Raw genomic sequence first — 18537 nt, 5'->3', positions numbered from 1 at the left:
AAAGACTTTTCCTTTTGCTCCCAGGAGGACAAAATATTATCCTCCGTTTCAGCTGAGGCAACAGTTCTACCTCTCCAGGCAGTTTGACTAAACCAGGCACAAACACAGGCTGCGAAGAATGAGTCTTCCGCTGTCTGCCTTGGTCTCTTCATCAAGGCAGCCAAAGGCCTCAAAGCATCCTGTTTGACTTCTCCATTGAGGACAGCATACCTATTAGTGCAGATCTTACTGGCCCTTTCTCTGCCTGTGGGAACAGGTTATCCAATTTCCTAAGTGTGTGGCAGACTATCACCACAGAGAAATGGGTGCTAAACATGGTGGATTCGGGATATACCCAGTAGTTTCTTTATATCCTCCTCCCACCTCCCAGTCCCTTTTCAGGGACTCGTCTCTCAAGTCCATGCTAAGGCAAGAAGGGGAGACTCTCTGTGTTCAGGAGCTAAAGAAGAGGTGCCTCCTCAACATGGAGGCGGAGGGGTGGGGGGGCTACTATCATTATTTCCTAAAGCCAAAGGGGATCTCAGATCCATTCTAAACCTTCTGATCAAACAAGCTGTATTAGGAGACACTCATGGTGTATCAGGAACTCCTTAACTCTCAATGCATCATAGCTGCTGGGAGTTCAGAATTGCCTGGCAGACGGCCAGAGCAGACTGTTCAGCCTAGATCATGCATGAGCTCTCAACACGACAGTTCTAAGGTCAGTGATTTGAGTATGTGTGGGGATTCCTATGATGAATTTGTTCGCAACTGAGCAGAACAGAAAATGTCCTCAGTTCTGTTCCTGAGCTGGCCACAGTCCATTTCAGATGCTTTCATGGGACAAAAACCTGCTGTGTGCATACCACCCCAGCACCCCTCATTCCAAAGACATAGTGAAACTAAAGCAAGAACGAGGCAGAATGAGCTTCACGCTTCAGCCTGGCTGAGGCAACTTTAGTACTTGGATCTGCACAGATTGTCCATCAGAGAACTCTTACTTCTGCCACTAGGCAAAGACTTGATTTCCCAGCATTACATGCGCACGTTGCACCTGAATCTGCATGTGGTGAACCTCTCATCTTGGTTCCTTGGTGCTTAAAACCAGAGAAGCCGCACTGTTCAGTGACAGTCCAGAATATCCTGCTCAGGAGCAGAAAGCCATCCATGAAAGCTCCTTACCTTTGTAAATGGAAGCGCTTCTCTACCTGAGCAGCTAGCCATAATGTCTCCTACACAATCTACAATTCCAAAGATTTTGGACTGTCTTTTACATCTTAAAGAATCAGGTATAACATTCAATGCTATTAAGGTGCATTTGATTGCAAATTCAGCATTTCACCTGTATATTGCTGAAAGGATTGTTTTCGCTAATCCTAGGACAGCCATGTTCCTAAATGGACTAGATAAACTGTTTTCCACCTATTCAGGACTCAGATTCTCCTTCGGATATGAATCTAGTTCTGTCAGGTCTTGCGGATCCTCCATTCAAGCCCTTAGCCTCTTGCTCAATGTTACACCTCTTGGTGAAGATGGCCTTTTTGCTAGCCATCACCTTTGTGGGGAGAGTGGGGGAGCTACATGCCCTGGTAACAGATTCTTCATGAATATAGTCTACAGGGACAAGGTGCAGTATAGGGTTTGGCCTGTTATACAGGAAGTCAGACTAGCTGATCACAAGCTTCTCTTCTAAGAGCATAAGGACGGCCATACTGGGTCAGACCAAAGGTCCATCTAGCCCAGTATCCAGTCTTCCAACTGTGGCCAATGCCAGGGGTCCCGAAGGGAATGAACAGAACAGGTAATCATCAAGTGATCCATTTCCTGTCGCTCATTCCCAGCTTCTGGCAAACAGAAGCTAGGGACACCATCCCTGCCCATCCCGGCTAATAGCCATTGATGGACGTATCCTCCCTGAATTTATCTTTTTTGAACCCCGTTATAGTCTTGGCCTTCACAACATCCTTTGGCAAAGAGTTCCACAAGTTGACTTGCGTTGTGTGAAAAAATACTTTCTTTTGTTTGTTTTTAAACCTGCTGCCTATTAATTTCATTTGGTGACCCCAAGTTCTTCTGTTAGAAGAAGTAGTAAATAGCAAGTCCTTATTTATTTTCTCTACACCAGTCATGATTTTATAGACCTCTATCATATCCCTCCTTAGTCGTTTCTTTTCCAAGCTGAAAAGTCCCAGTTTTATTAATCTCTCCACATACAGAAGCCATTCCATACCCCTAATAATTTTTGTTGCCCTTTTCTGCACCTTTTCCAGTTCCAATGTATCTTCTTTGGGATGGGGCGACCACATCTGCATGCAATATTCAAGATGTGGGCATACCATGGATTTATATAGAGGCAATATATTTTCTGTCTTCTTATCTGTCCCTTTCTTAAGGATGCCCAACATTCTGTTAAAAGAACAGGAGTACTTGTGGCACCTTAGAGACTAACAAATTTATTAGAGCATAAGCTTTCATGGACTACAGCCCATTTCTTCGGATGCATATAGAGTGAAACATATATTGAGGAGATATAATATATACACACACACATACAGAGAGCATGAACAGGTGGGAGTTGTCTTACCAACTCTGAGAGGCCAATTAAGTAAGAGAAAAAAACCTTTGAAGTGATAGCCCAGTACAGACAGTTTGATAAGAAGTGTGAGAATACTTACAAGGGGAGATAGATTCAATGTTTGTAATGGCTCAGCCATTCCCAGTCCTTATTCAATCCTGAGTTGATTGTATCTAGTTTGCATATCAATTCCAGCTCAGCAGTCTCTCGTTGGAGTCTGTTTTTGAAGTTTTTCTGCTGTAAGATAGCCACCCGCACGTCTGTCATTGAATGGCCAGACAGGTTAAAGTGTTCTCCCACTGGTTTTTGAGTATTATGATTCCTGATGTCAAATTTGTGTCCATTAATTCTTTTGCGGAGAGACTGTCCGGTTTGGCCAATGTACATGGCAGAGGGGCATTGCTGGCACATGATGGCATATATCATCCTATACAGCAAACAGGGAAAGATTAAGAATGAACTCTCAAAACTGGATACTCTCATAAAAAACCAACCTTCCACACAAACTTCCTCATGGATAGACTTTACAAAAACTCTCTGAAACCAACGTTCTGTTAGCTTTTTTGACTGCTGCATATTGAGTGGATGTTTTCAAAGAACTATCCACAATGACTCCAAGATCTCTTTCTTGAGTGGTAACAGGTAATTTAGACCCCATCATTTTATCTGTAGAGTTGGATTATGTTTTCCCATTGTGCATTACTTTGCATTTATCAACATGTTGGCCTTGGAATCTGTGAAACCCGAAGTTTCTTTCCAAAGTAGTATCTGATTTCCACTTCATTAGTCAATACACTTACCGGTCCTTTTTCTGAATCCACGTGCTCACAAAACTAAAAGCTGAACACTTCAGGTGTGTGCCAAGCCCTACCTTTTTGTCTGGGTAGAACAAAGCCCTTTGGTTTCTTCCCAGCTCTTTGGATCCTCTGTAGAACAGCTAAGAGGTCATCCTGTTATGACACAATGGCTCTTGAGATGGATTACCAGCTGCATTGCTATGTGCTATTCTGTTAAAGGTAGAACCTCCTGAAAAGTCAGCACACTGCATGTAGGTTGCATTTCTCCTCTGCTATGTTTGTGGGAAACGCCTCCATCATCAACATTTGTACCGCAGCAGTGTGGTCCTCTGTTAACATATTTGCTAGATTGTGTTTTTATTGTGCCATCGAGGGAAGATGAAAATATGGGGAAAACAGTCCTATATTCTGTCTTCAAATGAGACACCTAGCCCCACCTCCACTGAAAATCGCTTGGGGGCATCTGCGGTGGAATGGACTTATATAATCATTCAAAAGACAAAATGGTTACTCATCTTTTTGTAGCTGTTGCTTTTTTGAGATGTGTTGCATATGTCCATTCCAAGATCCACCCTCCTTCCCCAGTGTGCTGGAGTCCTCATCTAACCTTCTGGTAGGAAGGCTCTATCCTTCATACTCTGTTCAGAACACGAGGGAAACCAGAGAGCATGCATTGCAGCCCTACAGTTGCAGCATGGGAAAACTCTCCAGCATCAGTGCGCGAGGTGTGTATTACACCTACAGTGAAGTGGACATATGCAACACAATTCAAAGACAACTAGTTATGAGGTGAGTAACCTTTTTTTAACACTTTTTCTTAGGACTGTTAACGTAGCTGTGAAGAGAACTCTGGGCAGACGGGAGATAATCAGAGATTTAAAGAGGGAAAAAGAGTTCATATATTACAATTAGCAGTCTGGTTGCTTTCATCTAAAAGATTTTTATCCAAATGAAATACACCTGTCCAGTAGCATATTGTAACTGTGACATATGGGGTTTTTAATTAGTTGCTGGGAGTGCTTTTTATGGCTATATCCATTAAATAGAACTCTGTCCATCAAAGAGTTAGGCTGAAAATTACAGTAACAGCAAGCTAAAGAAGTTTGTCATTAGGATCCCCTTTTTAACATCGTTTTATTTTAAATCTTAATTTACTGTGGTGTAGAACTTTGCATTGGAGGCAGCCACTCTGAGTAGCTGACTGGATTGCATACTGGGTTTTTTTTTGTTGGTTAAAGTAATGGTGTACCTGGTTTCCATTACAGTTCTCACATATCAAATGAGAAGTGATTTATTCTGATTACTGCTATGAAACATAGTCCATCTCTGACCATCACTGTTAAGTGTGCCAGACCTCATCCACTCATTCTGAAATGCTGTTCTGGTAAACATATATTTTGTAACTTTACAGGCTAGTGACTTCAATGATACCACAAATTGGCCAACACCAAGTGAAATAGCAAACAATGAAGTGAGTATACTATATTTATATACTTTTATATATAGTCTGAATTATATTTTTTATAAACCTACAAAGCTTGTGGACCCCTCTGTTGCAAGCTCATTATATGGTGAATCTGGTTAAGCATTTTAGGGTTTCAGCAGAAAAACTGAAAAGTATTTTGCGGTATGAGTCAAAGTTCACGGAGTACAGTTTGATTAAGGTGATACATGCCTATCCCACCGAGGTGGAACAACACCAGTTCTGCTGACTTCAGGGCCCTCCTATACATGGAAGTGTACAGGATTTATCCCATAATTTTACATCTTAATTCACCTTTAAGAAGTGTCAGCATGGATCTTCCTTTTTGAGATGTGTGTGCATGGAGAATGAATCCTTTGCAACACTGTAACCCTTTGGCCTGTGTACATGCTTCCTCATGGATCTAAATGCTTAGTGCAAGGTTCTATAATCAGCCATGGCCCTGACTCCATCCTGCTTCCTTTGTCTGCTTCAGGAGTGAACATTGAATCCCTGGATAACTTTTCTGTTACATTCAGATTCTTACTCTGCCTGTCACCATGATATTGATGTGTTGAGCTGGGCTAATAACTCTTATTTCAGTTCACTGGCAGTACAAAAGAAAAACCAACTTTGGTTCAGGTCAAACCAAATGAAAATATTGTGACAACTTTTGATGAATTGAAAAGATCTGTTTTGGGTTAAACAAAACATTTCCTTTGGCCTGAAACAAGTTTTTTTGTTTGTTTTTTGGGTGGCTGAATGGCTAGAGCACTTACCTGGGATGTGGATGACCCAGCTTCAATCCCCCAGTCTGCTTGATGTGGAGAAGGGATTTGAATTTGGGTCTTCCATATTACAGGAGAGTGCCCTAGCTGCTGGGCAAGGGGGTATTCTGGGACAGACATCTCTCAAATTCTTCTGTTGAAGCTGTTACGCTTTATAAATAATTAGTCATTGGAGCAGGCATTTGAACATCCTAGGTGAGTGCCCTAGACAGCAGGCTGTAGAATCGTGTTCTCTCTTTCCCTGGCCCAATGACTGTTCTTTGTCATTCATAATAAAATAATATATTGTTGGATTTAGATAGGCTTCATACTAGTTTTGTGACTTCAACAAGTGCTGTTTCAGTCTTTGGCTCCATTCTGCCCCATCATGATTTTCTTGATGCTGCAACCAACCAAAGGGTTTTGAGGTTCAAGTGATACAGTTCATGCTTCCTATGATGGTACAATGTCTGATATGAGCCAAAGGAACCACCTTAAGTGTCTCTTTTAGGGATATTCACAGACCAAAATCTGTTCAACCTTTGCTCTTCAATTCTGCCAGGATCCTGAGTCTACTGAAGGCATTTTGCATGGAACGGTCATCCTCTACTGTCAACGTTCTTTTTGGGCCAGATCCAGCCAAGTTCATTGGCACCAATGACTGCACTGATGACATCAACATTGAAACTTATGCAAATATTAAAGAAACTAATCTAGGATTTGGGTCTGTGATATCAGGGCATATAAGGAGTGTAAGATGAAGTAGCACCACTAATCTTGCTGTTCTCTCAAATTCAGTTCAAAACAATGGAAGTGTATAATGTATATTCTGAGAGTCTGCCACAGAATTCACTTCTTCCTACTAAATTTTGCTTCAGGATCTCAACTTCCATTTTTTTTTTAAAGAATTGTTATTAGCCCTTATGGTTGCAGGGAAAACCTGAACAGGATGTAAACCAGTGACAATCGATGCCCATGTGGTTCTGCAGAGAGCCTAAAACAACAGCTCTAAGAGGTGCCATACCACCCTTATCTATGCCACCTATATACAAGTTGGTGGATAGATTGTATCAGGCTCCTTAGTTGGATTTTGAGCATTTATATACCCATGCAACACCATGGCATTCTCAGCAGTCACTGAGGGGTCAAGGATATGAAGAGAGCCACTTTCTACACTCTTCGACAAGGAGACAAAGATGATGAACTTAACTGTGTCATAAGATGAGCTCAGCAGCAGCTTTGCACAATAAAGTTGCAAATTTGTGGGTGCTGCTGGTGAGGTAAAACTATCTGCTTTGGGATAAGCTCCTCCCTTTGTCAGAGTGCTTTCCTGGGTAGTTGAAAATAGACATAAGCCATTAGTAAGGAAGGTCAGAAAGGGGCTCATCCATGCCTTCTTTGATACTTCATATGTGAACTAAAAGTCAGGGTGTCTGAGTTTGTATAGTCTTCTGATAGGTGGAAATGTAGAGATTATTCAGTGTTAGTTCTATTTGACTTTATTGCAAGCTGCTTTGCAATTCCCATACTTTTTCAGGCATTCCTCTTGTGAGAAAATGCAACATAAAGTAACTTCCCTCCCATGACTGAGAACAATAGAAGTTCCCCAGAAATATTTGGAAAGAGTTCTTCTCTCATTCCCTAGTTTATATGGGGGAAAGAGAGACTAGGGAACTGTCCTATACTGGAGCTTAAGAAACTGAACAGGTACACAGAGGTTTAAATTCTGTATGATTTTAATCCCTTTTTAAACCAGTGTGATTGATTTGGGGCTCTGTCTAAAAGAAGTCTATTTCTGTATATCTTTCCAGCTGGTCCACTGAAAGTACTTAAGTCTCTCTCTGTGTGTAGACCAAAACAGATTCCTTCACATGCTCTACAGCATCAAGGATCTTTACCATTTACCTGGTTGTAGTTGCTGCTCCTTGAGGTATTTAGTGGTTATAACATCAACCAAGAGAGTCTGTAAGATGCCAGTCGTGATTGCTGAGGTGCCCTAAATAGTATTCCATAAAAGTAAGGTACATTCCAAATTGCTAACTTGGTGGCTTCTGACTTCCGTATGAATGTCTATCTTACAGTATTTTTCTAAGATCCTGCACATTACCAGATGAGGCTATGTTGCATAGTGCAAGATGTTAAAATTGCATTTAACTGCAGCATATGTAGGACTGTTACTTATATACAAATTTCCTACATTGCTTATGGTAATAAATTCAGGGGGAGACTATCTTTGCTAAAAGGCTGTCTAAAGGGTTAAGCTTTGCATTCAAATGTTATGTTGCGATACCTAAAGTGTATTCTAACAGATCCAGAGCAGTTGTCGCAACATTTCTGAAAAATCTTTCTGATCGTATGTTTGCAATACATAATTTTGATTGTTAGTATGATGCCCAATTAAAGAAAAGTCTTCTAATATTTATTAAAAATACTACACAATTTTCCTTCTTTGAGAGTTGTTGTTACTGAATCTCCCAGAAGTGATCTGCAGTATACAGGCAGTACTCAATGGAAAACAGTTGCTTGTAAATTCCTTAATCTGAATTTTGTAAGTAAAATATATAGACAGATATTGTCAACCACGTTCTGGTACCCTTTTTAATCTGTTTTTTTAAATTCTGATTAAATGGAATGGAAGAACAAGAGTTGGTGCCTATGGTTCTTTGTAACCTTGAACAAATATTTGGATTGATTAGGGAACATACAGCTCCACTAGTCAGAGCCTTCTGAGATATTCTCTTTAAAAATTAAAACAGATTAGGGTCCTGTAAGTGAGTCTCTCTAAAGACAGTAACTACAGTTCAAGAAGACTGGTAAGTAAACTTTCATCTCTTTAGTGCTGGTCTCTGTGTATTTCACTATGGATACAACTAAGATGAGGGAATTTTTGCAAGCAGTATCCGAGGGTCTGCACCTGCACCCCTGCTCTCAAGTTCCACATTGATGGTATAAGAGGTGGGGAGGACGAACTGCTTCTCCAATTCCTTCCTACTGCTGCATAGCCTGAGTCCGAATCCTACAGTTCGGAGCTGATCCTTTCTCATTCCCTGTAAATGTCCAAACTTATATTTTCTTAAGTTTTATTTTTTTAATAGTTCCCCAGTTAGTGTTCGAATCCCCACCCCAAGGAACCTTCACGGTATCCCAGGGTGGAACTTAGATTATGCCCAGGATGCTGGGCTTCAAAAACTTTCGCCTGGCTCCATTCCTTTTTGGGGAGCAACAACTGCCAGTGCTGTTATCAAGACTAATCCTCACCAGGGAGATCTAACAGCAGCAGCAGCAATTGGGGATTCTGGAAGAAGTCTATCTGCTGTCCTGTCCACTAGCCATGGTTTCCCCTCAATGTAATCAACAGTGCCACCAGTGGAGCCATATCCAACCTTTCCATGGTAGGAGATTCAGCTTCACCTCCACCTAAAGAGATCAACCCAGGCAGGACATTGAGAATCTCCTGGATCCAGTCTTGGCCACAGAAACAGAGGCCCCCCCCAGAAGATGGGTGGTACTAAATGCCTCAGACCACTGTGACCTACTTTTGACTCCTCATACTGGCCTTACTGGGTTCCGTGGTACATGGAATCCATGTGATCCAATGAGGAGCCTTACCACCCCCTCCTCCAAAGGGTCAACCAAAGCCTCCCTCTGAGGCCATGGAAGAAGAGGAAGATAAGCCAGATCCGTTGGTATGTCTGGTATCAATAGGATGTGTCCTCATCACCCAGCAAGGTGGTTGCTCCAGCCTCAGTCTTCCTCCAGACTATCCTAAACAATTTCAGGAGCTGTTAGTGTCATGGAAGAGCTCCAAATCTCCTTAAACAAGGTTCAGGACTCTCAGCATAAGCTTTTAAATATCCTGCACTCTCAGTAAATGAAGCCATACTAGAACCAGCAAGAGCTGTATTGCACATGCTGGCTACCTGTGCCCCTAGGCCAAAGAAGGCGGAAAAGATGTACTTTGCTCTAGCTAAGAGAGTGGAGTTCTTGTTCACCCATCCTACACAAAAGTCCTTGGTACGGTACGTGGCCAGAAGGATCCACACATCCAGCGGCCACCCCTGCAGATGAGTAGACTGTGCATCTAGACCGTAGGGGGAGGAAGATGTTTACACCTGTAGTTTAGAATCCCAAACTATCAAGTTCTTCTTGCCAGATATGATTTTCTGAATTTTTCTAAGCTCGTGGACTTTAGGGACAAGTTACATCAGGGGGACAGAGCTCAATTTCAAGCCCTTACTGAGAAGTACAGACAGATGGCTAGAACTTCACTTTAAGTTGTGCTTAGTGCGGCCAAGATTTGTGGCAACCACCATTGTGCTGTGATGGGAATTGTGGCTTTCCTCTTCAGGGTTTCCCAAGGAGGACCAAAACACTGTTGAGGACTTAATATTTAATTAGGCTAATCTTTTCAGTGAGAAAACAGACACCTCTTTGCAGTCATTGAAGGACTCCAGGGCAACCTTCTGCTCTCTGGATATATAAACATCAGCCCCAAAGAGAAAATACTATAAACACCCCTACAAACTGAGCCCCTTACCACAACCCTTCTTTCATCAGCAGTTTTATGAGCCACCTCACAAATGGCAGAAAAATGCTAAGGCCAAGATACTCTTGTGATTATTATCCAGGGTACAGTCTGGACCGATGAATAGCTGTGTCCCCTCAGTTCTCCAGCGTGGGGTGCCTTTTATACTGCTTCACTGAGAGCAGTCAGTCCTGGTCTGCTTTCTCTCAGTCTCCAGCACGTAAGTTACTCCCAGTTATAGTATGAGTGCTATAGCCAGCCACTCTTGAATTACAACACAGAATACCACCAGCAAATTCTCAGTCCCAGACTTCCCACTAGAAATGTACGTCTTGTACTGACTACCCAGCTCTCTCCTGTACAATGTAAGCTCATATAAAGTCCATCATTTTATTGTTGGAAAATAAGATGCACAAATACTATTATCCCAGATGGAGGTTCCCAAACACTCCAGTCCAAAATACACTGGGTCTAAATGAAACAAGAAAACAAATTAACTACAAAAGAATAGATTGTGACTACAAGTAAAGAGGCATAAAGTCAGAATTGGTTACAAGAAAATAAAAGTAAATTGCAGCTAATACCTAACTTAACAAGCTAAGTGAATTCAAAGCAAAAGTCTCTCACCATGTGTTTCAGCAATCTTACTGGCTGAATTCCTTTCAGTCAAGATCCCTCCCCCCATCCAAAGTGGTTTCCTTTGTTCTTCAGGTATTGTGCATGCCGTGTGTAGAGAGAAAGGGAGGAATTCTTACAGCTCTCTCTTCTTTGAGAATCATTTCCTTTTGAGGTTCAGGAAACAATGTTGCACACATTTTATCAGGGCAATAATGAGCAGCAAAGTAAGTTTTCAAATGATACCTCACAAAGCATACTCTGTACAAAACTTATCATAATCTTGCAGAAGAGGTGAACATAAGGGTACAGACTGTCGCAATGCTGCATCTTCCACTTTAAATGCAGCTACCCGGTCTCACTCCCTGATCAAGAGATATTTTTGACGAGACCATCGAGAGCTGCAAACCAATATTGATGCCATCTTCTCCCAACGCCAAGATCCACTTTGGGCAATGTTTAGAGAACTTATCCCACAATTGGTGATTGATAATAGACAAGTAGGTGCTAGATATCACCCTTCTAGCTATACCTTTTGAGTTTCTCTCCCCACCTCCAAAACTTTCTTCCTCATCCCTTTTCAAGGACTTCTCTCATGAGGGGATCCTCCAAGGAGATGAATCTCTTCTCCACTAGGGAGCAACAGAGCAGGTACCCCGTCAACATTGGGGAAATATTTCCTAGTTCCTAAGAAGAAAGGAGGCTGGAGACTCATTCTCGAGTTGCATTGACTCAACATTTTTATTTGCAAACTGAAATTCCATATGGGTACCATTACATTGATTTAGATTGAATATATGGGCTAAAGGTGTTAACCCAGCCACTGTCCAACATTTGACAGTGTTTAAATAAGGTTCAGGTTCAGAGCCCTCAGTCTGCTTAGTACTATTGCACAAACACCATTAAAAATCCTTTGAACCTTTAACAAAAGGATAAAGAAAAACAAAACATTTGCAATATAATAAGTAAGGCTTTCATTTTATCAACTTCCCTTGTTCCCTTTCCATTTGTCTGAAGACATTTTAGAAGGTAAAAACTCCTTGTTTGACAGTTATTTAGATGGTATCAAAAAGGTATCAACTGTCCTTTTGGGGAAAGGAGAAATTAGTTATGGGTTACAGCTGCTGCTGTTGCTGTTAGAGTCTGATCCTATTTTGTCCCACGTAGTGGTTGAGATTCAACCGGAGCCAATAAAGGTTGCAATGTCATCTGGGTCCCTCTCTCTGTCCCATTCTGGGCATCTTTCAGGATCGGGTTGAAGAAGGTCCAGCATCCCACAAGATGGTGGAGGTGGCAGTCAGAATGATAAAGCTGGCTCCAGTAGCCAGTACTTCTCAGTCTTTTTAAGGACCTACAGAGAGAGAGGTTGGGGAATAGTCCATGTCATCATTTTGTCTACTAGTTAAGCCTGTTTTCGTACACACCAATTTTGGTTCACAGATTTCTCATATTTACCAAGCATGATCTTTACACAGTCCTTGCGTTATATCAGTAGGCCTTTTTGTTTGAACTAATTCAGGCTTTGTCTCCCTTTCATAAATTTTGACCTCAACATTTGTAGGTTGTTGTGGTATCTTATGAACATTCATTTTTTTTACTCTTGAGTTCCCAGTTAGGTAAATTTGTAGACCCAATTATCACAACAGTACAATGGCATCAATAACACCATCCCCAGAAAAGGGGACACGGCTCACAGCTCTTGATGTGAAATAAGTGCTTTCATTTGGCAATTCACTCCACAGATGATTCCTCAGGTTGTGGTAGGCCTCCAGCACTATATATTCAGGGTATTTCCTCTTGGGTTAACCACACCTCCCAGAGCCCTCACAAAAGTGTTTTCAATAGTAGCAGCTCAGATGAGGCAACTCAGAAGCTTACACAATTTGCTTCTGATGGGCAGCTCTTGCCTGGAGGTCTCAATGCCAACCTCATTGCTGTTCCACCTTCTAGTATCCCTGGGAATCTGCATAAACATCTCGTCTACACTGACTTCAACACAGAGCATAGAACTTATAGGATCTACCTTGGATTCAATCAGGGCAAAGGCTGACCTCCCTAAGGACAGATTTCATGACATGGGCATTCAGATCTAGCTACGCAAAGCCTTTGATCATCAGTTCAGATATGCCTCACTTTTCTGCAGCAGATGGCATCATGTACTTATGTGATGCCATTTGACAGACTCCAACTCAATTGCCTACAAGCTTGGCTCTGAACAGTGTATACACCAGAGCAAGCAAGCATGATCACCTTAGTGACAGTCCCCACTGAGTTGAGGGTCTCACTGAAATGGGGAGGTACCTTGTACATGTTTGTGGGGGCTTCTCTTTCTGTCCTGCACATCTGACAAGATAATTACAGATGCCTACCCGATAGGCTGGGGTCATATAACATAAGGCACTTGGATGCCTAAGACAGCCAGAATCCACACACAACTTGTAGAACTGAGACCTGTATGAGAACCTTGCAAAGCATTCCTAGCACTCCTACAATCCCAGAATGTCCTGATAATGTCAGACAATATAACTGTGTGTGTGTGTGACACACAAGCATGGAGGGGTGAGATCCATCTCCCTTGTTTATAGAAGTGATCAACTTATGGCACTCTATTGGCAGTGTACCTCTTGAGAGCCCAAAATTCACCGGCGAACAGCCTCAGCAAGCATTTTGCCACCCATCAGAAATGTGAAGTATGTGATTCAGTGGTAAACAGGATCTTCAATCAGTGGGGAACCCTTCCTTTGGACCTGTTTTCCCCCAGGCATACAGGAATAGCAAGATATATTGCTCCAGGGGAGCTGAAAGACAGTACTCCAGAGATGATGGTCTCCTACTGCCTTAGTCAGATCACTTGAGCTATTTCTTCCTTGTCATCCCTCTATTACCTCAGTTCTTAAGATTTGACTGGACAGGGCACTCAACAGCCTCATCACCCCCAAACAGCCCAGACGGTTCTGGTTGCCAAGTCTCCTACAAATGTCATCCTGTCCACCTATCAGCATTCAAACCTTCCCAGACATCTTGACCCAAGAGAATGGCTGCATCAGGTATCCCAACCCAGATGCTCTTCTTCTCACAGCTTGGTATTTGGAGAGCATCAAGCCCAGAATGGTCCTAGTCTGAAGCTGTGGAAACAATCCTTAAAAATAGCAGAAAGGACTCCATCAGAAAATGTTTCCTAGCCAAGTGGAAATATTTCTCTATCCAGGTCCAGCAAAACCATGTATTTCCAGAGACAGCAGATATTCCTGCCATTCTGTACTATCTTCTTACTCTTAAGAGAAATGGGCCTTTCCTTTAGCTCGCTACACGTTCATCTGGCCACATATCAGCATGTCTCCTGCCAATGGACATTTATTCTGTCTTTACTCATTGAGTAACAGCTAAGTTTTTGAAGGGTCTGTTCAGAAACTTTGCACCCTTCACTGAGATCTTCTAAATCCCTTTTTGAACCACTAATCAGGTGTTGCCTGCCTTGCCTGTCAGAGGAGGTCATGTTCCTTGTTGCCATCACTGCAGCCAGAAGAGTAGGTGAATTTGGGGCTCTAATGACCGGTGCACTATACATAATAGTCCATAAGGACCAAGTCTCACTACAATTACACGTGAAATTTTGTAATTTCACATAAACCAGTCAATTCACTTACCTGTGGAGTTTTTTTGTCCCTGAAGCCCCATGCCTCAAGCAAGACTATTCCCTTGATGTTAGGTGAGTATTGGCATTTTATCCGCAGAGAATGAAACAGATCAGAAAATTACCTAGACTGTTTGTTTGTCATAGCAGACCAAGTATGAGGACAAGCTATATCCTCTCAAAGAAAATAAGTGGATTTATGATTGTATCCTTGGCACAGCTTCCTTCACCTCACAGGGTAAGGGCTCACTCTACAAGGGCACAAGAAACCTCTGTAGTATCACTTCATGAGATGCCCTGGCTTGATAGCTGCAGGGTAGCTATTTGGAGTTGCATCCACCCATTCAGTAGACCTTATTCCTTGGTCCAAGATACCTCTGTTGACACATCCTTTGGGACAGCATTTATATCCCCTCTATTCTTGCACCCTCGTCCTTTTGAGTACTGTTTCAGTCACTCACAGTGGAATACACATAAGCACCAGCACTTGAAGAAAGGGAAGTTACTTACCTTATTGTAACTGGAATTCTTCGAGATGTGTAGTCCCTAGTTGTATTCTATTACCCACCCTCCTTCCCTGCTGCTTTGGATCATGACAAGATTCATAGTAGAGAAAAAACTAGAGGTGGTCAGTCCACTTCACTCCTTATATCTTCAGAGTGGAGTATGAGTAGAGCGGAGGTGAAAGCATAGACCAACAGACACCGTTTGCAAGAATTCTGTGGTCTCAAGCATGTGGTCCACCTTCTTACCCACAGTGGAATACAGATAGGGACCACACATTTTGAATACAATAAGATAAGTAACTTCCCTTTCTTATATTTTGCTATAATTTAGATAATTTCACTTTAACAAGATATCGTTTATACATTGTTATTGAAAATACTTATAATTGTATATTCTGCAGTGTTACATATTTAGTACACCTAATTGTTGTAACTGCATTCTAAAGTTAATTTTTGTAACTTAGAAACATTTTTAAAATGAAAACTTAGAATCTGTTTAATAATAATACAGGGAGTCCTTGGACTTACGACACAGTTCATTCCTCAGAAGTGTTTTGTAAGTTGAAATGTAAGTCAAAACTGCTTTTCCCATAGGAATCAATGGTGTGTGGGGGGGATTGTTCCTGAACCAAGGTTTGATGCACTATTTTCACCACAATAACCCAGATTTTTGTACTAAATGAATTATAGATGACTAATGTAGCAACATCAATGTATTTATTTGGTAAACCGCATTCAAATAAACACACAAAATCACACATGCTTTGACTTTCCAGAACTTTTTGAAGGACACTTGGCTGGGGGCTTCTCTGAAGTCTTGGCTGCTGGTTTCCCTTAATTCTTCTCTGGAGCAGCAGGGCTGGCTGGGCAGACAGGCGGCTGCTCCGAATGTCAGCACCATACTATGCAGAATTGGGCTTGCTTTTTACAGAATTGCTTCTAAATAACTTTATGGTCGCGTTATAATGATTGAAGCTGGAAGGGGGTCCCTTGCAGTCGCTTGTCTGATTGGCTTCCATGACCAGGGTAGCTTGTTTTTGATCGGCTCCCAGCCCCGGGCTCAGCCAGTCAGAAAGCTTGAACAATGAAATCAGTGATTGGCTGAGGTTCAGCATGTGATGTGTGCCGTTCTCCCTGCCAGCTTTTGTTGTAAGGGCAAAACAAGCGTCACAGGGGTAAAATGGGCAGTCAATTGAAAAGCATTGTAAGTGGCGTCCAACGTAAGTGAGTGTCGTAAGTCTGAGGACTCCCTTATAATAATAATTTATAATTTACACAGCTCATAACTTTGGAGCTTATGCTCAAAGATGGAGAACCACTTATCTTAAGTCATGTTAATAAGTACAGAAACTTGCTTTAAATGTAATTTATGCTATCCGCATCCATAAAATCATGTTAAATATTTAGCAATATCTCTTGCAGTGCAAAACCATAAATCATCAGAATAAAAAGCCACTAAATAAAAAAGAAAAGGAGGAGAAAACTGAAAAGAGAGCAAGCAGTGAAATTGAGAACCCGCAAGCAAAGCCTGATGGTCCTGGAGAAAATGTCAGTGAAGATGAGGCTCAGTGTAACAATCAAAGGAAAAAAGGTTGGTCGAGGCACTACGCAAAATAATAACTCAGAATTGTTATAGCAGTACTAAATTTTTTTGATAATAAACCTTCTTCCAGATGATAGGAAGGTGAGTGACTTGACATGCTTTATGCTTTTCTATTTTCTCCTTTCAGTATGTGCATGAGACTGGATACGATGTGTGCAGTGTAAGGTTTTAAAACTTCCCCCCTGCCCTTCTCATTTTTGAGGTGTCATAGAAGATTAGGGTTGGAAGAGACCTCAGGAGGTCATCTAGTCCAACCCCCTGCTCAAAGCAGGACCCACACCAACTAAATCATCCCAGCCAGGGCTTTGTCAAGCCGGGCCTTAAAAACCTCTGAGGATGGAGATTCCACCAATTCCCTGGGTAACTCATTCCAGTGCTTCTCTACCCTCCTAGTGAAATAGTGTTTCCTAATACCCAACCTAGACCTCTCCCACTGCAACTTGAACCCACTGCTCCTTGATCTATCATCTGCCACCACTGAGAACAGCTGAGCTCCATCCTTTTTGGAATCCTACTTCAGGTATTGAAGACTGCTATCATATCCCCCTTCACGCTTCTCTTCTGCAGACTAAACAAGCCCAGTTCCCTCAGCCTCCCCTTGTAAGTCATGTGCCCCAGCCCCCTAATCATTTTCTTTGCCCTCCACTGGACTCTCTTCAATTTGTCCACATCCTTTCTGTAGTAGGGGACCCAAAACTGGACGCAGTACTCCTGATGTGGCTTCACTAGTGCCAAATAGAGGGGAATAATCACTTCCCTCGATCTGCTCGAAGTGCTTCTACTAATGCAGCCCAATATACATAAGATTTAAGGTGTCTTGCCCACCTCCCAACCAACTGCAGAATAGCAGATGCTATTGTTAAAGAGCTAGTGTTAGGAATCTTTTTACCCTTTCGCTATTAAGATATTTTTCTTATATGCCTCATCTTAGTGTTTGTTATACTTTAGCATACCACAGCCTAACATCCCACATTCTTCTTTGAATGATGGTCCATATGTATATTCCACACACAGGTATGTATGTGTGCCATGCATCTAAGTCTGGAAATACTTCAAAGCAGCATCTGTTGGCCCACATATGTACATTAGCTCACCTCATGCTCCCGACTGAGGGTATAAGAGGCAGCGCGGGTCAATGCTTCTCCAGTTCCTTACTGATGCATGGCCTGAGTTACAATTGTCATCCTGTTCATTGCATAACTTTATTAAAAAAAAAAATTGTAAATAGTTGTATTCTTAAGTTAGTTAAAATGTATAGTATAAAGTATTTTTCTCCCCAGTTGGGGAGCCTCTCCCCAGCTCTGGGACTATGCCCAGAGTCCTGGGATTCAAGAATTGCATCTCCTGCCATTGATCTCTCCATCAGTGACAAATATCAATGCAGCCTGTACTATCAGGGTGCGGCATATATCTCTGCGAAGTGCAGTATCTGTTGCTCTTTCCTGCCCAGGAACTTTGCCTATGGAAGCCCTGATGGAGAATGCTATGACATCCCTCTCTGATATGGGCCATCGGAACCCCTATGTACATCAGCCCCCTCAATTGATCAGCGGTGTCTCTCCAAGCATGTGCCTTGGAGTCGAGCCCTCACCATCTGAGCCCATCTTTGCTAGGCGCTCCCATGGGAGCAAGGACAAATCCCTATTGAGGACTCTAGGGTTCTACCTCCTATCATTTATTTGTCCACCCTATTTTTCCATCTCTTCCCCACCCACCGGCTTTGCACCCTGCGTTCACCCCGCCCTGGTTATGGTCCTATGAATCGTCAGGATGGACATTCGCTGATTTTGTCTACAAGTGATGGTCTGGACCCATTGTCGGTACTGCCTCATCCATGTAAAGACTGTCCAGTTGCTGCAGATGCATTGGATCTGTCAATTTTAACCATGGGAACTTCTCAGGCAGGAGGGCATACCAAGACTTGTGTAACACTAGAGGATATATTCCTTCCTTATCCATGGTCTCCATTTCTTTCTGGCCTGACCCTCCCGAGGGATGTCATTATCCAGAGGAGACAGCTACATAACTATCCTAGGAGCTGTCTCACCTCCAGCCTTCCGGCAGGAGTTCCCCG

The 18537-nt window shown here is 42.3% G+C and overlaps 1 protein-coding gene across 1 annotated transcript in view; it reads left to right on the top strand.

Moving 5' to 3' along the window:
* Positions 1 to 18537, top strand: part of LARP1B (La ribonucleoprotein 1B) — a 105639-nt gene that overhangs the window by 29029 nt on the left and 58073 nt on the right. The window contains exons 3-4 of the mRNA XM_054029770.1: positions 4763 to 4822; positions 16283 to 16451. Coding sequence (XP_053885745.1) covers positions 4763 to 4822; positions 16283 to 16451 — 229 coding nt within the window. The remainder of the gene's footprint in view (positions 1 to 4762; positions 4823 to 16282; positions 16452 to 18537) is intronic.

The sequence above is a fragment of the Malaclemys terrapin genome, chromosome 5 (genome assembly GCF_027887155.1).
Source record: "Malaclemys terrapin pileata isolate rMalTer1 chromosome 5, rMalTer1.hap1, whole genome shotgun sequence".
NCBI classification, from domain to species: Eukaryota; Metazoa; Chordata; order Testudines; family Emydidae; genus Malaclemys; species Malaclemys terrapin.
The sequence above is the reverse complement of the archived record's forward strand: the minus strand, read 5'-3'. Positions and strand labels throughout refer to the sequence as shown.